This window comes from Camelus dromedarius, chromosome 24, assembly GCF_036321535.1.
Source record: "Camelus dromedarius isolate mCamDro1 chromosome 24, mCamDro1.pat, whole genome shotgun sequence".
NCBI lineage: Eukaryota > Metazoa > Chordata > Mammalia > Artiodactyla > Camelidae > Camelus > Camelus dromedarius.
The window spans coordinates 7,952,311-7,971,646 of record NC_087459.1 but is presented as its reverse complement, the minus strand read 5'-3'; the positions used below and the strand labels follow the sequence as shown (position 1 = coordinate 7,971,646).

At 62.1% G+C, this 19,336-nt stretch overlaps 2 protein-coding genes across 5 annotated transcripts; one reads left to right on the top strand and one right to left on the bottom strand.

Annotated features, from left to right (window-relative positions):
* Positions 1-41: 41 nt before the first annotated feature.
* Positions 42-2,669, top strand: TSR3 (TSR3 ribosome maturation factor). Of its 2 annotated transcripts, none has more exons than XM_010992643.3 (6): positions 42-203; positions 304-523; positions 963-1,105; positions 1,582-1,758; positions 1,932-1,995; positions 2,280-2,669. In XM_010992643.3, the coding sequence occupies exons 1-6, from the start codon at positions 92-94 to the stop codon at positions 2,455-2,457; spliced, it is 894 nt and encodes a 297-aa protein (XP_010990945.2). In that variant the 5' UTR covers positions 42-91; the 3' UTR covers positions 2,458-2,669. The 2 variants fall into 2 exon arrangements, with proteins under 2 accessions (XP_010990945.2, XP_010990944.2); XM_010992642.3 differs by having other exon boundaries at positions 43-203; positions 912-1,105.
* On the bottom strand, positions 2,455-17,219 carry BAIAP3 (BAI1 associated protein 3). 3 transcript variants are annotated; one of them, XM_064478297.1, is made up of 34 exons: positions 17,102-17,219; positions 12,156-12,299; positions 11,814-11,901; positions 11,560-11,640; positions 11,088-11,195; positions 10,556-10,615; positions 10,349-10,415; positions 10,044-10,239; positions 9,768-9,812; positions 9,564-9,641; positions 9,367-9,469; positions 8,969-9,076; positions 8,780-8,875; positions 8,554-8,657; positions 8,252-8,372; positions 7,624-7,748; positions 7,454-7,544; positions 7,254-7,310; positions 7,062-7,159; positions 6,919-6,970; positions 6,700-6,830; positions 6,421-6,544; positions 6,200-6,343; positions 6,013-6,105; positions 5,716-5,907; positions 5,568-5,636; positions 5,396-5,475; positions 5,210-5,318; positions 4,734-4,805; positions 4,501-4,581; positions 4,298-4,418; positions 4,084-4,207; positions 3,804-4,009; positions 2,455-3,710 (listed from the first exon to the last, which is right to left on the bottom strand). In XM_064478297.1, the coding sequence occupies exons 2-34, from the start codon at positions 12,287-12,289 to the stop codon at positions 3,607-3,609; spliced, it is 3,462 nt and encodes a 1,153-aa protein (XP_064334367.1). In that variant the 5' UTR covers positions 12,290-12,299; positions 17,102-17,219; the 3' UTR covers positions 2,455-3,606. The 3 variants fall into 3 exon arrangements, with proteins under 3 accessions (XP_064334367.1, XP_064334368.1, XP_064334369.1); XM_064478298.1 differs by lacking the exon at positions 17,102-17,219 and adding an exon at positions 13,967-14,603; XM_064478299.1 differs by lacking the exon at positions 11,088-11,195.
* Between the last annotated feature and the right edge of the window lie 2,117 nt (positions 17,220-19,336).

Below are 19,336 nucleotides of genomic sequence, written 5' to 3'. Positions count from 1 at the left end.
GCGCCAGTCACGTGCGCGCCGGAACCGGAAGTTGCGTCCAGCGCTTGCGCAGGTGTGCGGCCCGGCTGCTGGCTGAAACCCTGCTCCCGCTATGGGCCGACGGAGAGCAGCGCGCGGGCCAGGGGCCGAAGGCGGCCGCACTCGGCGCCCTGCGGGCCGCTCTTTGGAGGCCTTCGCCGAGGAGGTGGGCGCCGCGCTGCGCGGTGAGTGGGGAGTAATCAGGAGTGGTGCCGGGGGTCTCAGGCCCAGGACTAGGCCAAGAAGCCGCACCTGAAGCCAGGTTCCCTTCTCTGCCCCGTGCAGCAACCGTGGAGTCAGAGGCAGCCGAGGCCGAGGGCGACCCGGGTCTGGCGCGGCTACCCGTCGCACTAGCCATGTGGGAGCTGGGCCACTGCGACCCCCGGCGCTGCACTGGCCGTAAGCTGGCCCGCCTGGGACTGGTACGCTGCTTGCGCCTGGGCCACAGGTTCGGCGGCCTCGTGCTCAGCCCAGTGGCTTCCCAGTACGTGTCCCCCGCAGACAGGTAGGTGGGAGAGGACAGGGTTGGGGTAGGAAGTGGGCGGGGTGCCTCCCTGGACTCTCTCGTCTTAGTAAGCCCTTGACTCTGGCGCGTCCTTACTTTCAGGTCTCACCTACTTGTATTGATGTGTCCAGTTTGCCCCCATTGCCTAGCACAGAGCTCAGGATGTAGAAGGCTTAAACAGACGTTTGTTGAGTAAATGAGCCTTCTCAGGGAACAGCCACACCCACAATTCTAGTTCAAAAACTTGATCCATGAAGCTCCTTGGGGGTGTTTGGGGTTGAGGAATGATGTTCCTGTATCCCCAGTGAGGCTAGTATCCAAGGACATACCTGCCCTGGGACTAGCACCAGGTTGACCCCAGAACCTAGCCCTACACGGATCTTGGCAGACAGTTGGTGGCACAGTCTGGGGTCGCCGTCATCGATTGCTCCTGGGCCAGGCTGGACGAAACACCGTTTGGGAAGATGCGGGGGAGCCATTTGCGGCTCCTGCCCCACCTGGTGGCCGCCAACCCTGTGAACTACGGCCGGCCCTGCAGGCTGTCCTGTGTGGAGGCCTTCGCTGCCACCTTCTGCATCCTGGGTGAGTTTGGGGCCTCGCAACCTGGGGGTCTGGCTGTGCTCCTGGCAGTGTGTTTTCTGTTGCAAGTCCTAGGAGGAACATGATGGTGTGCAGGGAGGTGGTCAAATGGACCAGCCAGGGTTTCATCCCAGGACCCACTTGGAGTCCTCACCCTGTGAGGCTGAGGTGGAGGCAGAACAGCTGGCCTACTAGCACTGGTGTTTGGCCCTCGTCTTGGCACCACTGCCGATAGCCTTTTGTTAACACATCTCCAGAGAATTTATGGTCCATGTGGAGGCCCAGCTTGGTGGCCCTGTGAGACTTCCTGGGGGATTTAGTGGGCTACAGAGGCAGAGGCCAGCGAGTGGGCATGGGTCTGGCTGGTGGGGTGTTGTCTTGAGGGATTTTTATGTCCTGAGACAGCAGCAGCCTAGCAGCCAGGGTGATAAAAGAGGAATTTCCACATCCGTGGAATCCCTCTTTTCTTGCACCAACAGGCTTCTCAGACCTCGCTGTCATCTTGCTAAGGAAGTTCAAGTGGGGTAAGGGCTTCCTAGACCTGAACCGCCAGCTCCTGGACAAGTACGCAGCCTGCAGTGGCCCAGAGGAAGTGCTGCAAGCAGAGCAGGAGTTCCTGGCCCACGCCAAGGAGCACCCTGAGGAGGAGGACATCGGTGAGGCCTGGCATGGACACAAGCCCCCGGGGTGGGAGCTGGGGCCCTCTACGGCTGCCACCTCCTTTGAGAAGCCCGGGGGTTGGGGGCCCTTCCTGCCACAGCTTGTAGGACACTTGGCTCTGCTCTCAGTTCACCTATAGGTCACTGTCCTCTTTGATTCCTTGGCTCAGATCCCTTTGACGTGGATTCAGGGCGGGAGTGTGCAAACCCTAACAGGCCCGTGGCTGGCACCTGGTAGGTCCTCAGGCTTCCCAGTTTCATGACAGCTCAGACCCAGGGCTCCACTCTGCCTTTGGCCTCAGCCCCTGCTGCGGGGTGTGGGTGGGGGGTGTCCTTAAACACCACCAGGATAGCTTTTCTGACTGCCGAAAAGGGAGGGTGGACGTCCCCCTGGAGAGGTTTTGGTTTTGAGGGTACAGGGAGTAGGAGGAATCTGATTTCAGCTTGGGGGCTTTGGTGGGTGAGTTAGAGGAGGGGGTCACCTCAAACTGGCCAGTGAACACACCCCTCCCTCCCAGGCTGCCGACAGATGGTACTCGCAGTGATAGTGAAGATGAGTCTGAGGAACTTGGGCCTGACCCCAAGGACAGTAGCAGCAGTAGCTGCTCTGAAGAGGAAGAGACTCCAGAGCAAGGGACTGAGGCCAGGGTCCCCACAGAGCTTTGGAAAGGAATCAAGAAACGGCAGAGGGACTGAAAGTTGCAGACATATATTTTTGGAGCAGAGTGACAAGGGGATCTGGACACAGCAGCAGAACTGATGAGAACCCACACAGGCCTGGTAACCTTGGCCCCCTGCATCTGCCAGCAGGACTGGACCCTGCCCAGGTTCTCTCCCAGCACTTTTAACACAGCCTTGCTCTGGGTCCTGCCTCAGAGCCCTCCCAATGAAGCTGCAAGCCAAGGACACCCCAGTGTGAGCCTCTGTTTCTTTCTACTTGGCTGGGGGGGTTCAACCAGACCCTCAGGTTCTAGTGAGGCAGACCCTGCCAAAAAAGGGATGGGGCTGGAGAGTAGGACTTGTGTGGGTACCCGTGCATACATGAAAGGAGAAGTTGGACAGTTAGACAGTTGGCACGGAGCCCCTTACACAGACCCACCAGCCTCCTGAGACCCTCTCCTGGGCCTATGAGCTAGGTGGGGACTGGGGACCTGTGCAGCTCTTGGGCAAACCTTCCTCCATATGCCATCTAGGATGGAGAACCCTGTAGCCAGAGAGTATGAGGACACTGCAGATGCTTACCCTCTCTCTCCAAAGCTTGGGTTGTCCAGTTTGGAAATCCAGGCCTTCCTGCCTCTCTGCCTAGTGAGGCCTTTTCCCAGCCCACTCCCACACCACCCCCCAGGAGACAGAGGTAGATCTTCCTCTAGGACAAAGTCCTCCACTGTGTCACTGGTGATATTTGAGGGTGGACTATTCTTTGTTGGAGAGTTCATTGCAGGATGTCAAGCAGCATTCCTGGCCTCTACCCACTGGTGCCAGTAGCACCACCTTCAACACTTCCTGCTTGTGACTGACCACCAAAAATGTCCCCAGGGACCACCTGGGGGGCAAGGCCACCCCACTGAGAACCCTGTTCTCTCTGCTAGGGGTGCGGAGGGCAGCTGCTGGCCAGGCCCTGCCCAAGCTTCCCAGATCCAGAGTGGGGTGGGGCTTACTGGGCATACAGGGTTCACAGCACATGCTACAAGGCCAGGGCAAATAGGAGCTGGAGAGTCCAGTCACAGCGGACACACCATGAAGCAGGGGAGGGGCCTCCGCAAGCCCTGGCTGCACAGAGCTGACCACAGAGTGACAGGACATCACGGGGACTTGGGGAGGGTCTGGGCTAATGGCCGCAGCGGCTCAGGGATCCGCTTCCATGTACTTCTCCAGCTCCTTGAGTCTTTTGACAAACTCCTGCGCCTCCTTGTTGGTGCGGCCCTCGAGCATCCTAAGCGCTGACTTCACTGCGGGCAGGTGAGAGGGCCTGGCCGGCGTCAGGTCCCGCCAGCCCTGCCCCACTCTGCCCCCGCCCCCGCCCAGCCCTGCCCCTGGCTCACCCTGGGCTCTGGGCCGGCGCAGGTGCAGGGTGATCGGCTGCCCGGCCCTCGCGCTCCCTCCAACCTGGTGCCTTGCGACGCCGCCAATGCTGCCCAGGCCCAGGGCTGCCTCGCCCGCGAAGTCGTTGGTGGACAGCCAGTCGTGGTCCATGACGGTGAATAGCACACAGGCGCCACGGCGGCGGCACGCCTCCGCTGGCACGGAGCTGCAAGGGAGGAGGGCCGTCACCTGTAGTCCTGCTTCCCGCTCGGGGTAGGCAGGGTGGGGAGGGACACTCACAAGTAGAAGAGCTCGTCGTACACGGGGTGCAGCGTCCGGCTCTTGACTTGGGTCCTCTGGCTGCGGACCAGTGGGAAGAGGTGCGGTGGGCCCAGCTCCACGATGACGAAGGGGTCACTCAGGCCTGGGAACACAGCTGTAAGCGGGCCCCGCCCGGCTGGCCCCGCCCCTCCCGCCCTGCCCCACCCCACCCCACCCCACCCCTCGCCCGCACCATTGGCGTCCAGGGGGAGCAGGTCAGCCGCGTGCAGCACCTCCACCGCCAGCCGCTGCTCGGCTGCCTCATAGTGGCAGCGGACGCTGAGGCGCCCAAACCGGTTCTGCTCCAGAGATCTCTGTGGAAAGGCCAGGGGGCCGGTGAGCGGAGCTCGGTGACTCCCGGGGCGGGGCCTCGTGCCTGCGCCTGGGCCGCACTACCTGTTTGAGCTTGTCCAAGTAGTACTGCTCGATGCACTCCCGCGTGGAGCACTGGTGCAGGCGCAGCTCCTCCTCCAGCCTCTGCAGGAAGGAGGCGGGCGCTGGGTGATGCGGCAGCACAGTGCTGCTCCTCACGCCCCATTTCACGCATGGGGGTGGCTGAACTCAAACTCCGCTCCCTGATGTCCACACCTCCCCCTTCCTCTCTCAGAGGCCCCAGGGCCAGGCCTCACCTTGTAGCTTCCGTCTCTCAGGCTTTCCAAGGGCAGACCCTGGCCCTCAGCGTGGAAAAAGTTGACCAGGGCCTGAGGTGGAGCAAGAAGGGAGAGATGTCAGACACGGTGGGTGCTGGGGACCAAGATTGTAAACGGAGCCTTGAGCAGCACCTGGCTTGGGCTCTCAGGAACCCAGGGCAGAGGCACTCACACCTGGGGTGCATCAGAAGCCCCCAGGAAGCCTGGGAAAATGCCAGTGCCTGGAGCCAGGTAGCTGTCATAACAGGTATCCCAGGTGCTGCTGACAGAGGTTGGTTGCAGGGTAGGAAACATTGCCCTGGTGGATTCCCAGAGGAGGCGCTGTCCTGGATGGGAAGGCCTGGCTTCCCAGCAGGGGGCAGCAGGGGGCAACAGGGCACAGCAGGGCAGTGGGGCAGCTCAGCAGCCTTGTCGCCCAGGACCAGCAGGGGCGTGGGGAGGACTAGCGGCCCTACCTCTAGTGTGAAGTGGAATCGCCCATAGAAGTCAGCAGACACATCACGGTTTGCCCCCAGGGCCTGCAGAATGGCCTGGAGGAGCAGCTCCCAGAGGGCCTCCAGCACCCTGCAGGGGCACAGCAGGGGTGACCAGACCCTGGGCTGCCCTGAGCCAGGCCCTGCCCCATCTGCCCTGGACCATACCTGTTCAGGTTCTCCTTCACCAGCGAGGCATTCAGCAGAGCCAGCTTCTCATCCAGGTACTTCAGGAGTGGGGCCACAGCCTGTGGGCAGGGGCCTCAGGCCTGAGTCTCGGTCCCCACCCCACACATGCATTCCCAGCCGCGCCCAAGCCCTCACCTGGTGGGGCACTCACCTCGTCATTCTGGATGGAGTCAGGTGAGAGGCTGATGTGCTGCACGTACTTCCTGATGTCACCCACCATCTGAGGGAGGGCCACACTCAGCACGGAGAAGGGTTGTGGGGAGGGGGCAGCTGATGTCTGTCCCATGGTCCTTGCATACCTTGGAGGTCAGGTGTGCCGTCACGGTGCGGGCCTCCCGCTGCAGGTCCTCATCCAGGGCCTGCGTGCAGCTGAGCAGGGGGCGTGGGAGCGCTCCCTCAAGCCCAGCAGCCCCCTCCGACCAGGTCAGTCCTCGCAGCGCCTGGCCCGCAGCCTTGCGCAAGAGCTCCACGTCATTGAGGACCACACAGAGCTGGGAAGGTGTGCCAGACAGACGTGGGCTGGCAGTTGTGTGGTGGCCCCACCGGGCCTCCTGTCCCCCAACAACCACTGCCCACCCGTCTGCCCCCCAGCTCACCGCCTCGCTCACTGCCTCGCCTGCAGCCCCAGGCTGAGTGTCCACCTTCTTCCGCAGCAGGTCTGTGTAGAAGAGGGCGGCTTCACACAGGTCCTGGGGTGGGAGATGGAGGCTCAGGAGCTGTGGGCCATGTCCCCTGGACATGCCCCTCCAGACCCCAATCACTTCCTGATCCATAGTTCCCCACCTGGCTGAGCTGGGTACCCAACCCCTGGGCCTGGACAGGGTCAGGCCATGCCAGGTGGGCCCACAGCTCCTGGATGTGGCTGAAGCAGAGGCTCGCAGTGGCCGCGGAGCTGCTGTGCTTAGAGGAGGCATCCGTGGGCTCCAGCTAGGAAGCAGGAGGGGGCCTGGGTTAGAGGGGTACCCCAGTGGAGCCACAACCCTCAGGCCTGGGTGCTCACTCACAGTGTCCACGTCCACAGCTCCCTGAAGCCTCCACTTGGCCTGGTCCCGCAGCACCTGAAGCCAAAGCTTCACAGCGGGCAGGAATGGGGCGTGGATGCCAGCCAGGGCGAGGGAGCGGCTGTCTCTGCAGTGGGAGGTCAGTCAGAGTTCTCCCTGACCCAGACACCTTGAGCTAACACATCACAGGCTCCCAGCTTAAGAAGGCACTTGGCCTCCTGTCCCAGAGCCCTCCCAGAGAAGATGGGTGGGGGAAGGCTGGGGTGAGGGCAGGAGACCCACCGGCCCGGGATGCTATTCCAAAAGCGCTGGATGTCTGCCAGGGTCAGGTAGAGCTCAAAGAGCCCTGAGGCCACCTCAAGGGTCATCTTGGGGCTCAGCTCCTCCGTCAGCACCCATGCTTCTTCAGCCACCTGCTCAGGAGAGTGGAATCAGGCTGCCAGCAACAAGGAAATCAGGCTCCTTCCCAGCCAGGACCTCTTCCCTACTCCCCATCCTCACCAGCCGCTCCAGCTGCCGGAAGGTGAGGGTGAAGAAGTCGACCTTGATGATGCTGCAAAGGACACACCTCAGACACCTGCTCGCCCGGCTCCCCAGCCTGGAAGTGCCAGGTGCAGGGGCAGCAGGACTAGCTCTGACCCCACCTGTGGAAGAGGCTGGCGTAGATGCCGTAACAGGACTGCAGGTCTTCGTAGACAGCGTCAGCCAACTTGACCAGCCCAGCAAGGCGCTGTGGCCCTGGCTGCAAAGAAGCCCAGCACAATGACCTTCTGGCCGGCATCCACCTGCCACCCTCCTCCCCACTTTCCTGCAGCTACGCCCTCCCTGAGTCGCACCTGCTCACGAGGGCTCTGTGCATTCAGGAGCCTGTCGTACCAGTCGCGATTGCCTCTCTGCAAGGGGAGCCACCAAGGTAGCGTGGTTGGTGGGAGGGCACAAGGGCAATGAAGTGTGTGTGGTCCAGCTGGGGTCAGGGCAGCTGCAGGGCACAGGGCAGGGACTGGGTGGTTAGCCCAAACCAAGCTACCAGACACACCTTCAGGGCAGCAGCAACATCCATGTTCAGCTCCGTCTCAAAGGGGCAGATCTCAAAGGAAGGTTGGAAGAGCTGCAGCTTGCTGAGACACCTGGGCAAGGGGCCACGGTTGACTGAGGCTGCCCCCCAAGTCCCCTACCCCAACCCGTGGTGCCAGCCTTTGCACCCACTTCAACAGCAGCTCCAGGCGGTAGACGGCTGTGCTGTTGGTGGCAGGAAAGTAGTCTCGGATCTGGCGCAGCAGTTGAAGCCCAAACTCAGAGAAGGCAGAGAAGCTGTCCGCCAGGCTCTCCTCCTGGGGGGACAGGGCCCTTCAAAAGTGAGTGCCTTCTCTGAGGCAGGGAGGGCCAGCCAGTCCCCCAGGCTCTGCCCTGAAGAGCACCCTCCCTACGGTGACTTCCAACCCCATGTGCCTCCTCCTGCTGGCCTTTCCAACCCCAGCTTCCACAGCTCCCCCTGGAGGCACAGATGCCCTCAGGGCCTTTGAACCACCAAAGTTCTTTCTGCTCCAGTCCTGAGAGCTGGCCCTGTCCCTCCGTTCCTCCTGGGTCTGAAGCAGCATGGCTTCCATCCCGCGGAACTCCATTTCAGTATCGCACATCCCCATGTTGGTACCGCCCAGCACTTGCTCTCTCCTAGATCATGCAGTTTGTCCATTTGTGTTCAATCCCCTACCGCCCGCGCAGGCTGTGCACCCCACAGGAGCAGGTCTCTGGCCTTCCCTTTGTGCCCCACCCCAAACGGCCCCACAGCACACCCTCTAGGAACAGCATTTTCAGCCCACGTGGCCGAGCCCACCTGCTCCTGCGGCAGCGAGGCCGCCTCCTCCCAGTGCGCCTGCATGTCCTCCAGCAGCCCCAGCAGGTAGCCGTAGTCCAGGGTGCAGGTCTGATGGTGGCGGCTGCTAACCTGCCAATGCCTGCCGGGCCCGGCCCAAGATCAGGGCAGCCGCATCGGACCCCGCCCCCCGAGGGACCCCGCGCCTCCCAACTCACTGCATAGCCCCTTCCCGGGCCCCGCCCCCTTCCGCGCCCTGCCCATTCACGTGCAGTTCCGCCCGTCGAGGCCCCGCCCCTCGCTTCGCGGCCACGCCCACTCACAGCACCGCGAGCTGCAGCGCCGACAGGTTGCTCTGAGCGCCGTGCAGGCAGAGCACGGTGGCAGCAGGCCCGCTAAGCTCACCGCGCCAGCTGCTCGAGTTGGGCTAGGGGACGGGCTGGGCGTGGGTGGAGGCGGGAGACCCCCATTCCCTCTCGGTCTCCAGCCTCCCCGGCTCGCCCTCCCCACGCCGCGCCGGCCGCCCCGGGGTCCAGAGGGCGGCGCTACCTCCTCGGCTCGGTGCTCGAACTGTAGCAGACGGCTGAGCAACAGCAGGTAGGACTGGAAGCCCGACCGCCCGTGCTGGCTCATGCTCGTGTCCCTCTGGAACGCATGGTCCATCAGTCACCAGCCCTGCCCGAGCCGGTGGGCTGGGGTGCAGGGCTGCAGGACGGAAGCCCCCTTTTGGCTCCCTACCTGTGTGGTGATCAGCTTGAGGACCAGCTGGCAGTCTCCTTGCACGCGGGAGGCGCTGGAACGCGGTTCCAACTTGAACCAGCGGTCTTCACCAGCCACCGGCACTTCCTGGGGGAAACGGGGTCAGACTGACCATTCTGCCTCCCTCTTCCTCCAACACAGACTATCTCTGGGATCTGGGGGAGAACACAGTCCTCCACTTCCCACTCAGCACGGGTGACCAGCACACAGTGAGTGCTCAGGGGTGCCTGGACACAAGAGGCTCCAGGAGGCTGTCCTACCCCCACCCCTCTACTGCACAGTGCCCCCATCCTGAAAAGGATGGGAAACTCTTGGGGGATCCCAGGGCAGAATCACCAGCAGTATCACAGGAAGGCGGGGCATCCACACCCACTCACTCGGACGGGGATGTTGAGACACCCCAGGAAGTCATCGGTGTGGTCCTCCGTGGGCCCTGCTGTCCCATTTGCACGGGCGGACTTGACAATCTGTTTGAAATACCTACACACAGCAGGGTGGGTGTCACACCACCCACTGGTCTCCAAGGCCCAGCTATGAGCAGAGTCTGGGGGCACAAGTGTCCCACCGGCCATACCTGCCCATGCCCTTCAGACCGATGACTTCATTCAACTTCCTGCAGGCTTCTACCAGGGACACGTCATCATCATGATCCCTGGAGGCAGGGCAAGTCAGGGGACCTGCTTGTCTGAAGCCTAGCCTGGCTTTGACTGCCCCCTCCCACTGCCTCCTGACCAGAGGTGCCCACATCCCCTGCCCTGCAGGACACAGGGGCCTATACCAGATGTCCAGGTGCAGCTGGTCTGTGCTGACATCCTCGATCTCACTATAAGGAGAACAGAGAAATGCTCATGAGGGTCCGGGGTGATCTTGTACCCAGGGCTGGGGCAGGAAGAGTTTCTGAGCCTCAGTTTCCTCTTCTGGAAAGTGGGCATAGGACCACCAGCCTCGGTGCCCTCAGCAGTCACAGCTGCCTGCATGCATCCCCTGGCCCAGCTTTGCACTGTGGCAGACCCCGCCTGACCACCCTGCCACCCAGATAGGCAAGGGGCCTTACAAGAGGAAGTGCTCGTTCCACACAGGGTTCAGGGTGCTGCTCTTGACCTCAGTGACCTGGATGCACTTGGCCGGCAGTGGGCCACCACGCTTGCTGCCTTTGCGGAAGCTGAAGCGCTGCTCCTTTTGTGGGCCCGGCTCCCGCGGCGCACCCGAGGCCGGCAGGATGCCCAGCATGCAGTACGGGTCACTGAAGCCTGGGACAGGGTGGGTGCCTAAGCCCCTGTCCCCTGACCCCAGGTGCCCCCTCTACCCCATGACCTTCAGCCCTGGGCCCGGCCAAGGTCCCAGCCAGCCCCCACTCACCATTGGGGTCTTTGGCCAGCAGATTCTTGGCACGCATGACGGAGACTTTCAGGGCATATGTAGGGGCCTGCGGGTGAGGGGATGCTGAGGGTCTCTCAGAGCTCAGTGTGGACCAGACACAGCCAGGTCCCATTCCCCTTCACCCCTGAGTCCCTACACACGAGGACCTCACTGGTTGGCATCTGCCCAGGCAGGTGGCAGCCTCACCTTGGCCTTCTTCACACGTTCCATGGCCTCTACATGCTCCTCAGGGCTGGTGCCAAACACCTGTGGAGGAGGGGCAGGTGTGAGAGCCCAGGTATCCCCAAAGCCAGGCTGACCATGGTCCTGGGGGCCTCACGTGGTTGGGGGAGCACACACAGGTGAGGAAGAATGGTGTATTTATCCACAAGTTGGTTTGTCTTTTCTACCTTTTTCTGAGTGTGTCAGTCCGTCCTTCTTTGTCCTACATCTGTCTTCCAGTCTTTTCTGGTGGTGTTTGTATTTGTCTCTGAGTCCATCTGTCCATTTTTGTGTTTTCCTGCTTGAATGTGTCTGTGTGTCTATCACTCTGTCTTCGGGGCACAGCTGTCAGCCTGTGTGTGTCTGCCTGCACGTGTGTGTATGTTGTGTATATGGGGAAAATTGGTGTGTGTTGTTCAAGTGATGATGACATTGGCAGGTGGGGAAGAGGGTCCCAATCCTCCCCAGAGATGGGCGGGGCCAGGTCAGCAGGGTGGGCGGGGCTAACAGGGTTCACCTGCTGAAGGTAGCCCAGTAGGGCCTCCTGGTCGTACACCTGGTCAGGGCCCATGGTCCCTGCGCGGTAAAGGACTGTGTACAAGGCTTCCTCGTAGAGCATCTCCACCTGCAGTTGGGGTGGGAAGCACGTCCTGAGGCCTAGCCACCCAGTCCCTGTATCCTCTCAGCCCCAGGCCCTGAGTCCTGGCCACAGGGGATCTCAGGCTCCTCGGGTCCACCCTGTGTGCCTAGCCTCCAGCCCTCAGCAGCTCCATCTACTGGAGGAGGTCCCAGTCTCTGTCTCTGTGCCTTTACACCTGCCAGGCCCTCCCTTGGGGGCCCCTCCTCACCCCTGACCTCTGCTTGCTATCATGGGGAGGTCTGGCCCACCCACCCCTCCCACCTTTGCTGTCCACCTGTCCCCAGACTCTGGGCTGGCATGCAGAGGTGCTTACAGCCCCTCCCTGGGGCCAGACCCCTGTCCCCCTTACCTCCTCTTGGGTCAGGGCTCTCAGGCCACGGCTGGGGTCCACGGGCTCTGTGGGGGCTGGTGAGCTGCTGCGCAAGAGGACCTGTGAGGGGGCGCAGGGTAAGGGCCTCGGTGGGTGGGGATCCTGGCTGTAATCAGCCCCCAGGCTCCTGGGGCCAGCTGGTGGAGGAGCGCTTCAGGGAAGGGAGGAGTCAAGGGGTGGAGGCCAGATAGGGCGCCCCCATGCTGGGCAGCAGTGCCTTCATCTGTCCTCACCTCGGGGCATGGCAGGCCCTGTCTGCCTTCCCCCTTCTTGAGGATGAGGCGCATCTGGGTGAAGAACTCCACGCCATCTCCGGGTTTCCTGCCAAGAAGGGCCAGGCTGGGAGTTAGCTTCAGCTCACAGCACATGCTGGCCACTATGACCCAGGGAGATTCGCCGGGTCCTTGCCTGTCTAGGGGCCCAGGGTGATGAACCCAGTGCCCCCCATGGCCTTGGGTTCACACCCTCCTGGGCTCCCCTGAGGGGCCATGCTAGGCAGCTGGTGTGTGAGGTCCATTGAAGGAAGGGAGGCCAGATGGCTGTGACCATGCGGGAGAGGGCTGTGGGGCACCCACCAGGCCCCGGTGGCGGCGGGCTCCTGCGCTTCGACACTGGTGCTCCCCGGCTCCTCCTCAGTCCTCCGGCGGAAGGAAGGGCACACCTGCACCTGCCTGAGCACGCTGCTCTTGATCTCCAGCAAAGTGGACATGGTGGGCAGCCTGCGGGCAGAGAGCACAGTCATGGCCTCCAGTCTGCCCATGTGTTGGCTTGCTCACTGGCATTGCCTTACCGTCCCCCAGAATCACATCAGATGCCACATTGAGCAGTTGCTAAATTAGCCAAAACTCGGCAGAAGCCCTGTTCCTGGCAGTCGGGAATAGACTCCTGATTAGAGCACCATGGGGGCAGGAGGAGATGGCACTTCTAGGGGGGTGGTGGCTGGTGGAGGGCACCTGATACCATCAAGGCCACCCAAGGCAGGGGTAAGGAGAGCAGAGGCCCAGGACTGTGCTGAGCACCCAGGGGCCCAGGTGATCTGAGGCAAGTCTCTTGGTCTCTCTAAGGCTTTGTGTCCCCATCTGCAAAACAAGAGATGCCTCCAAGGTGGCTTTGGGCATATGATGAGGCTGTTGCGAGGTGATGGCAGTGCCCAGCGGAGGAGTCTGTGCTCCATCACTGGGAGCTCCTGAATTTCACTAAGGAGGTGGGGCGAGTTCTGCCACCCCTACCCATGCAGGGCTGGGACTCCCTAGCTGTTCCCTTGGGGTCTGAGGACAACATGACAGGGTGTGCCTGTTCTCATGGGAGCTTTGCTGGGGGGGACAGAGATGTGGGGGAGTGAAGCCCAATTCATGCAGACCCCATGGCCCACTTTGGGGCCAGGGCAGACAAAGGCCCTGCAGAGGGCTAAACTCTCCCCAGGATGCCTGGAGTCCCCATCCTGCAGAGGAACCTGGTGGCACGGCCCCTGGAGCTGTGGCCCCCAAGTCCAGGGCCTTCCCTGCAACCAGGCCTTTACCCCATGTAGCCAGGATGAACAGGAGGGGCCACTGGGGGGTCCTCAATGCCCCATCCTCACCCTGTGGACTACCTGCTGGAGCACAGCCTGCTCCCCCTTCTGGGAAGTGTGGGGCATGGAGCCACAGTCCCTGATCCCTCTCCTGCCTAGTTTAAGTGCCCATATTGCCATGGCAACCAAGCCACCATGCAGCATCCTGCTTGGGTAGCCCAGATGCTCTGGAACAGAGAAGAGTCCTCCATTGAGGGAGGAATAGGGTCTGGGCTTGGCAGCCCCCTGCCCCTGCATCCCCTGAAGCCAGCTAAGTCCTGGTCATTCTGCTCTGTGTACCTGTATGTGTGGGGGCAGGGCTCAGACTGAGCAAGACTGCAGCCCTGGGAGGGGCTGCAGCCCATGACCCCAGAAGTGGGCACCTCTGAGCAATGGGGAAGACCTTCCTGTCCAGGTGGCAGGGCCCTGGGATGCCTCTGAGGACTGAGGGTCTCTCACAGCTGTCTCCAGTCTTCCCTGGCCCAGCACACTGTCACACCTGCACACCTCCCCTGGGGGCTCACTGTCTCCTGCAGACCACGGCAGGGAGGGCAGGATGACAGCTAAGCCACCAAGGGCCCTTGAGCCACCTCTTCCATTGCACCGCCCAGCCCAGGTACCCACCTCTCCCCTGGGTCAGGCAACAACCTGTCCTGGGCACCGCTCCTTGGATCCCCAGAGTAGTCTCCTTGTCCCCCCATTGAAAATCATCAGGGCAAAGTGAAGACCCTCCCCCCTGGTCAGGCTACCTCGGCCGCTGGGTGACACCCCTCAGGCTCCCTGCACTAGGCTTGCTGACCTCTCTGTGCAGGACACACAGTGCTCCCCTCTGCCCACCTGGGGCCTTCCCGCTTGCGTCTGGGCCCTCTCCTTGTGGATGCTCACTCGTCTGTGTCAGCCGGAGCAGGAGGCACTGTCATTTTCATTTGACAAAAGAGGAAATGGGGACCCAGCCAGATCCAGCTGTACTCACCCCGATCTCACAGGCACTTAGAAGTGGGAAAGCCAAGTCAGACCCGCCCCTGCCCTGTGTGCCCAGGCCAGCTTGCCCGCTGCTCAAGAAACCCACCTGTGTTCGTGCAAGTCTCCATTTGACTTCTCTCTGTCTCTTCCTTAGAATCTTACTCTCCACTGGGAGAGCTGGGGCCCTGGCACACCTGGCACCTCAGGGGTCCTAAATAGACTTCTTGAGCAAATCAGGTCTGCATCCAGAATGGCTGTCCCTGGTCACCAGGCGCAGGCAACATCTCATCCTGCTCCCTGTTCCTCCAACCCCAGACCTGTGGAGCTCGGAGGACAGTGGGCTCAGAGGGCCTCATCTGGCCAGACCCAAGAGCTGGGGACAGGGAGGGCAGGTGGCTCGGCCCTTACGGGGACAGTGCTCCAGGGTCTCCCCTCACACCTGCCAGTGCCTGTCCCTAAGAGCCTCCCCAAAAGATGGGGGCTCAGTAGCTTGGGCCTATGCCTTCCTGAGCTGTTGCCTTACAGCCAGCCATGAGGTCCCCAGGGGGCCAGGCATCATGAGAGGAAGAGGCTGCCCCCGCACTGCCCCCAAAAGCTAGGGAGCAGCCGCTGCTTGAGCTGTTGCCAGGGCAACCGCCAGCTGCGTTTGCATCTGACAGGGGCTCCTGGGGCACACGGTCCCAGAGACAAAGATGACGCAGGAGCCAAGTGGCCTGAGCTGCAGGGTGGGGGGCTGTCTCCATGAGAACACAATGATCCAGGCGAGGAGAGCCACATCCCCTGATAATCCTCAGACCAGCCCTGGAGACGGGGTGCAGCTCTGTCTGCGCCCCTCACCTAGACAAGAAAACTGAGGCCCTAGGGTGAGGAGCCTGCCCAAGGCCACAGAGCCAGGAGGCGACCTGGGATGGAGCCAGTGTTTCCCTGGCTCTGGTGTCCAAGCACTAAGCTCTGGGCATGTCTGGAGTCCCTGGATCCAGGCGGGCTGGCCTCTCCCTCTGCTGAGCAGCTCCTCCCTGCTCCCTCCCTCAGCCCGTTGCCAGGATGGGGGCAAGAGTGGCATCTGGGTGCATGTGTCCAGGTAACCCTCTGTTCTCCTGGAAACCCTAGACTGCCTGAGCAGTAATGACCTCACTGCACCCAACAGCCTGGGTCCTGGGAGCCAGCAAGCACCTTACCCAGAGCTGTAATCAACCATAGGTGTGTGGCCTACTGCCAGGAAGGGGCTCTCAGCCTACACGGGGCAGAGTGAGCTGGGTATCAGGCTGAAGGGGACACCACCCCCCTCATCTGTCTAATGGGCCCCATGAGACTCCTTCCTGCACTCTTCCTGTCTCCATCCCTCCTGGACCTGGGTAGCAGCTCAGAATATGACATGACTGCATCCTTGCTTATGTGTGGCCACCAGGTCCCATATGCCCAATGAACAAAGTGAGGCCTGCCAAGGAGCTGACTGCCACACAGGCACCAGGGCCTAGCCGAAAGTGACAGGCCCATCGTGGGGTTGAATGGGAAATGGTAATTCTGCTAAGTGGATTGATGTCACTGTCCCATTTTACAGCCCGGGGCTGGGGTGACTGGTCTGGAGCCCAGGGCTCAAAGCCAAGCTGATTCCTGCTAGCCCACTTGGGGGCTGGGGTGGCACTGAGGCAGGTGAGTCCCTGGCAGCTGAGTAAAGTGGAGAGACAACTCTGTCTCCCTCATCAGAGGCCCCAGTGGCCAGCCAGGGCCACTTTCAGGGCTCTGGGGCCTTCTTACTGAAATCGGTCCCCGGGGACTTAGGGGTAGGGGGTCCACCGATGTTACCCTGGGTGTGTGTGTGTGGTGGTGGTGGGGGGTGGCAGGATGTCTGGCCTCACCAGCTGGCCCTCCCTGCTGCCCTCTTGGTCTTCCCTTCCTGGTCCAGTCCCCACCTGGCCCCCTTCACTCTTCCTATAGGATTTCTGACTCCCATCTCTCCGAGGCCTTACTGACTCTCCACACAGTGCTCCCCTGCACACAGCGCCCCGATGCAGGTCACCTGGACTGCCCACTAGACATACTGCTCCCTGGGGTCTCCTCCCGACCTAATCCCTGGGGAGGGGCCTAGGATTCTGCATTTTTAAACCAGCTCTGTAGGTGGACCTATAGCTCTGAAGCCTGAGGCCAGCTGTAAAAGGCTAGCTAGATGCTTCTAGAATGAACGCATTTAAAATGAAATGCTCCCCCTTCGTTCTTCCTCCAAGGGCCCCTCTCATCCAGCCAGCTCAGCCCCCTCTTCCCTGTCTTTACTTACCTGTCCACCTCGGCGTTCCTCCCTCCCCCTTCTCTCGGTGATACCCCTCTAGCCCTTCCCTCCCGTCCCTCCACTTCCCGATGGCTCTCGCAGGAACTTGGTGGGGGGCAGTTCTCTCAGGTTGTTTCCCTCATTGGTGGGCGGTCGGTCGGGGGGCAGTTTGGAACCTTGGTGTCAATTTTTTGACCGCCCCCAGACCCCTGGAGGGATTTGGGGGAGACAAGAAGTCCTGCCAGGGCCAGTGTGAGTCAGGAGGGGCGGGGCGCTGGGGGCGTCTTCCTCCCTGGAGGGTTGGCTGGGAAACCCCGCCGAGCGTCTCTGGGGTCCTCGGCCCCGCCCCCACCTGCAGCCTCCCCCTGGGATAGGGTCCCAGGTCGGAGTAGGGGGCTGGTCACCCTGAGCATCCCCGGGGCCAGCAGGGACGGTGGTCCTGGCGTCTCGCGATCCCCACGGTAGGGAGGTATGGCCTCCCAGCCCCTCCTGAGTGCGCACCCCGACCCCGCCAGGTCCAGCTTCTGCGCACCGAGGGGCACAAGAGCAAAAAGCCCGAGGCCCGCTTTTCCGAGCGCACGCCGGCCTCTGTCTCCCCGGGGCCGACGACGTATCTTTGCGACCTCCTCGCGCCCCGGAGGAGGCGGCGAGCGTGGCGCGGGAGCCGGACAAGCAGCGCCCCAGTCCGTCCAGGGGGCGCCGGGTCGAGTTTCGACAGCTGGGCGGAAGCCCGCGGCACTCACCGTGGGCCGGGCGGCGGGGACGCGGGGACGGGGCTCCTGTGGGCTCCGAGCTCCGCACTGGCTCCGGGGACGCCCAGGCTGCGCGAGCGCTTCAGCCGCGCGCGGACAACTGAGCGTCGCGGTGCCCGGGGCGGCAGCTGCAGGGGCCGGGGGTGGGACCGGGCCTTCTCGCCCCGCCCCACCGCTCTCGCCTCGCCCCGCCCCTCGCGTCCCCAGTACTGCACGCCCACCCCGCTGTGCTCCGGCCGCTAGCGGCGCGGGGCAAGGATCCCTGAGGCCCAGGTGCCCGCCGGGCAGCCCCTCCCCCAAGGGGCGGGGCTCGGGGCTGGCAGTCTACACACAAGTGGACGCAAGGTGGGCAGCAGGCTCTGCTCTGCGCCAGGCCCCCCTCCCAGGGGCCCCAGGAGAGCCAGAGTCTAGGAAACCGAGTAAGACATGTCTGGATCCGCAGCGCAGAATTTTCTGGAAGGACTGCGCAGTCAGCTCCAAAGTCCCCCTCTCAGCTCAGCGCTGTCCCCAACACCAACCTGAACTGGGCTTGGGTTTGGGAACTCGGCCACCGCGGTCCTCCTAACCGCTCCTTTTCTCAAGAGGGGACAGTCCGCACTGGGGGCGATGGTATCATCGAACGCCCACAACAATCCCAGGCTGGGCCACGTGCTGGGTCACCCAGCCTGCTGGAACACCAGCCTGGGCTGGATCCCCTCTAGTGCTCTTCCTAGACTACTCTCTGCTCCCCTCCTCTGTATCTCCATCACCTGGACAGCTTGTAAAAACAGATGGCCGGGCTTGCCCCAGACCTTCTGATTCCGAAAGTCTGGGCTGGGGCCCCACCATCTGGGGCTCCTGTGACCACACTTGGGCTGCTCAGAGGTTCTGAACTCGTCTGAGACGCACAGGGTCCTTAGAATCCTGCCCTGCCTTTGGCCGGTGCTGCTGGACCCTCAGAGCACCTTGTACTTGGGGGATCAGACTGTGATCTGGAGAAGTCTGGAGGTCGTCTTTAAGGAGGGACTCCAGGCCAGGAGTGGGGGGAGCAGACAGGCCTGGAACCCACTTCAGCTCAGGCCCGGGGCAAGGACAGTTGGCTCTGGGGAGGTCAGGGGTCAGCTGAGCTGGGGTGGGGGCCAAAGTCTGGAGGATCATGGTTCCAGAACGGAGCTGCATGCAGAGAGGCAGCTCACCATGAACATCTGTGCCTTCTTCATTCCCCCATACATAAAGGACCAGGTGGTGCTCCCCGCTTACCCCAGCGTGGGGTGGACACTGCTCTGATGGGGCTACCACCTGTCTCAGTTTCTAGATCCAGACCTCACATCCATGCCACTGGTGCCTGTCTAAGCAGGATGATACACAGAGCCACCAGTGTTGGGGAAGACAGCACTGCAGGGTCCAGGGACAGCACTGCAGGATGGGTTCTGCTGGAAGCTCTGGCCCCAGGCTCTGCTTCCATCCTGACCCAGCACAGCCAGGCAAATGGGAGAGGGGCTGCTCAGGAAATATATCAACTGCCTAGGACAGATGAGTCAGGTAAGCAGGGGAGAGGCCTGGACCCTATACTACCAGCTACCCTTTGGCTTCCTTCTGTAGAGGATGGGAATTGGGGTGGGGGCAGCTAATGTCCTTCCCTGGGGAGCTGGTGGGTCCTGATCCAGGATCTTGGAGCTGATGCCCTCCACCCCTGCAGTCTTGCGTCAGGTTCTGCCAACCTGTTGGAACAAACACGGCCTGGTTGCCATGGTGATCATAATGGCTTTGGGGTGAAGAGATGAGACTCTGCAGCTGCTGTAAACAGGAAGTTAGGAGGGGCAGCTGCCAGTGGAGGGGGCCCCTGCTTGCACCCCCTCCCATGCCCTGAGGGAGCCAAGGGGGCTGGGGGCCAGTGGCATCACGCAGATGCACCAGCCCCAAGACTAACATTGGAGCCTGTTGGGGCAGAGGGCCCCTGGAGACCTCACCACCCTCTTTGGCAGGTAGGGAAACTGAGGCCCAGAGAGGGGGAAAGGCTTGTCCAGCACCACACAGCAACAGGCTGGGCCCCAATCCCAGCCCTGGGCCTCAGTTTCCCCAGGAAAGAATAGTTCTCAGGGTCCTTCCCTCCACAAACACTTCGTGAGGATGGAGCAATGGTCCTGTTCATGCCAACCACTTTATTCTTTCCTGACCTGTTCTGAGACTGAAGTCAGGCCGCCTGGGTCAGACCCCTGCCTTGCCACACTCCTCCACTGCCTTGGG

Bases quoted from the DNA above. Each gene is read 5' to 3' on its own strand.
- TSR3 (XM_010992642.3), top strand. From the start codon at position 92: ATGGGCCGACGGAGAGCAGCGCGCGGGCCAGGGGCCGAAGGCGGCCGC. The intron at 524-911 runs GTAGGTGGGAGA...GGATCTTGGCAG, and splicing joins TACGTGTCCCCCGCAGACAG to ACAGTTGGTGGCACAGTCTG. The intron at 1,106-1,581 runs GTGAGTTTGGGG...TTGCACCAACAG, and splicing joins TGCCACCTTCTGCATCCTGG to GCTTCTCAGACCTCGCTGTC.
- BAIAP3 (XM_064478297.1), bottom strand. From the start codon at position 12,289: ATGTCCACTTTGCTGGAGATCAAGAGCAGCGTGCTCAGGCAGGTGCAG. The intron at 10,416-10,555 runs GTGAGGCTGCCA...CCTCACCCGCAG, and splicing joins AACGTGTGAAGAAGGCCAAG to GCCCCTACATATGCCCTGAA. The intron at 4,806-5,209 runs GTAGGGCCGCTA...GCTCCACCTCAG, and splicing joins GATTCCACTTCACACTAGAG to GCCCTGGTCAACTTTTTCCA.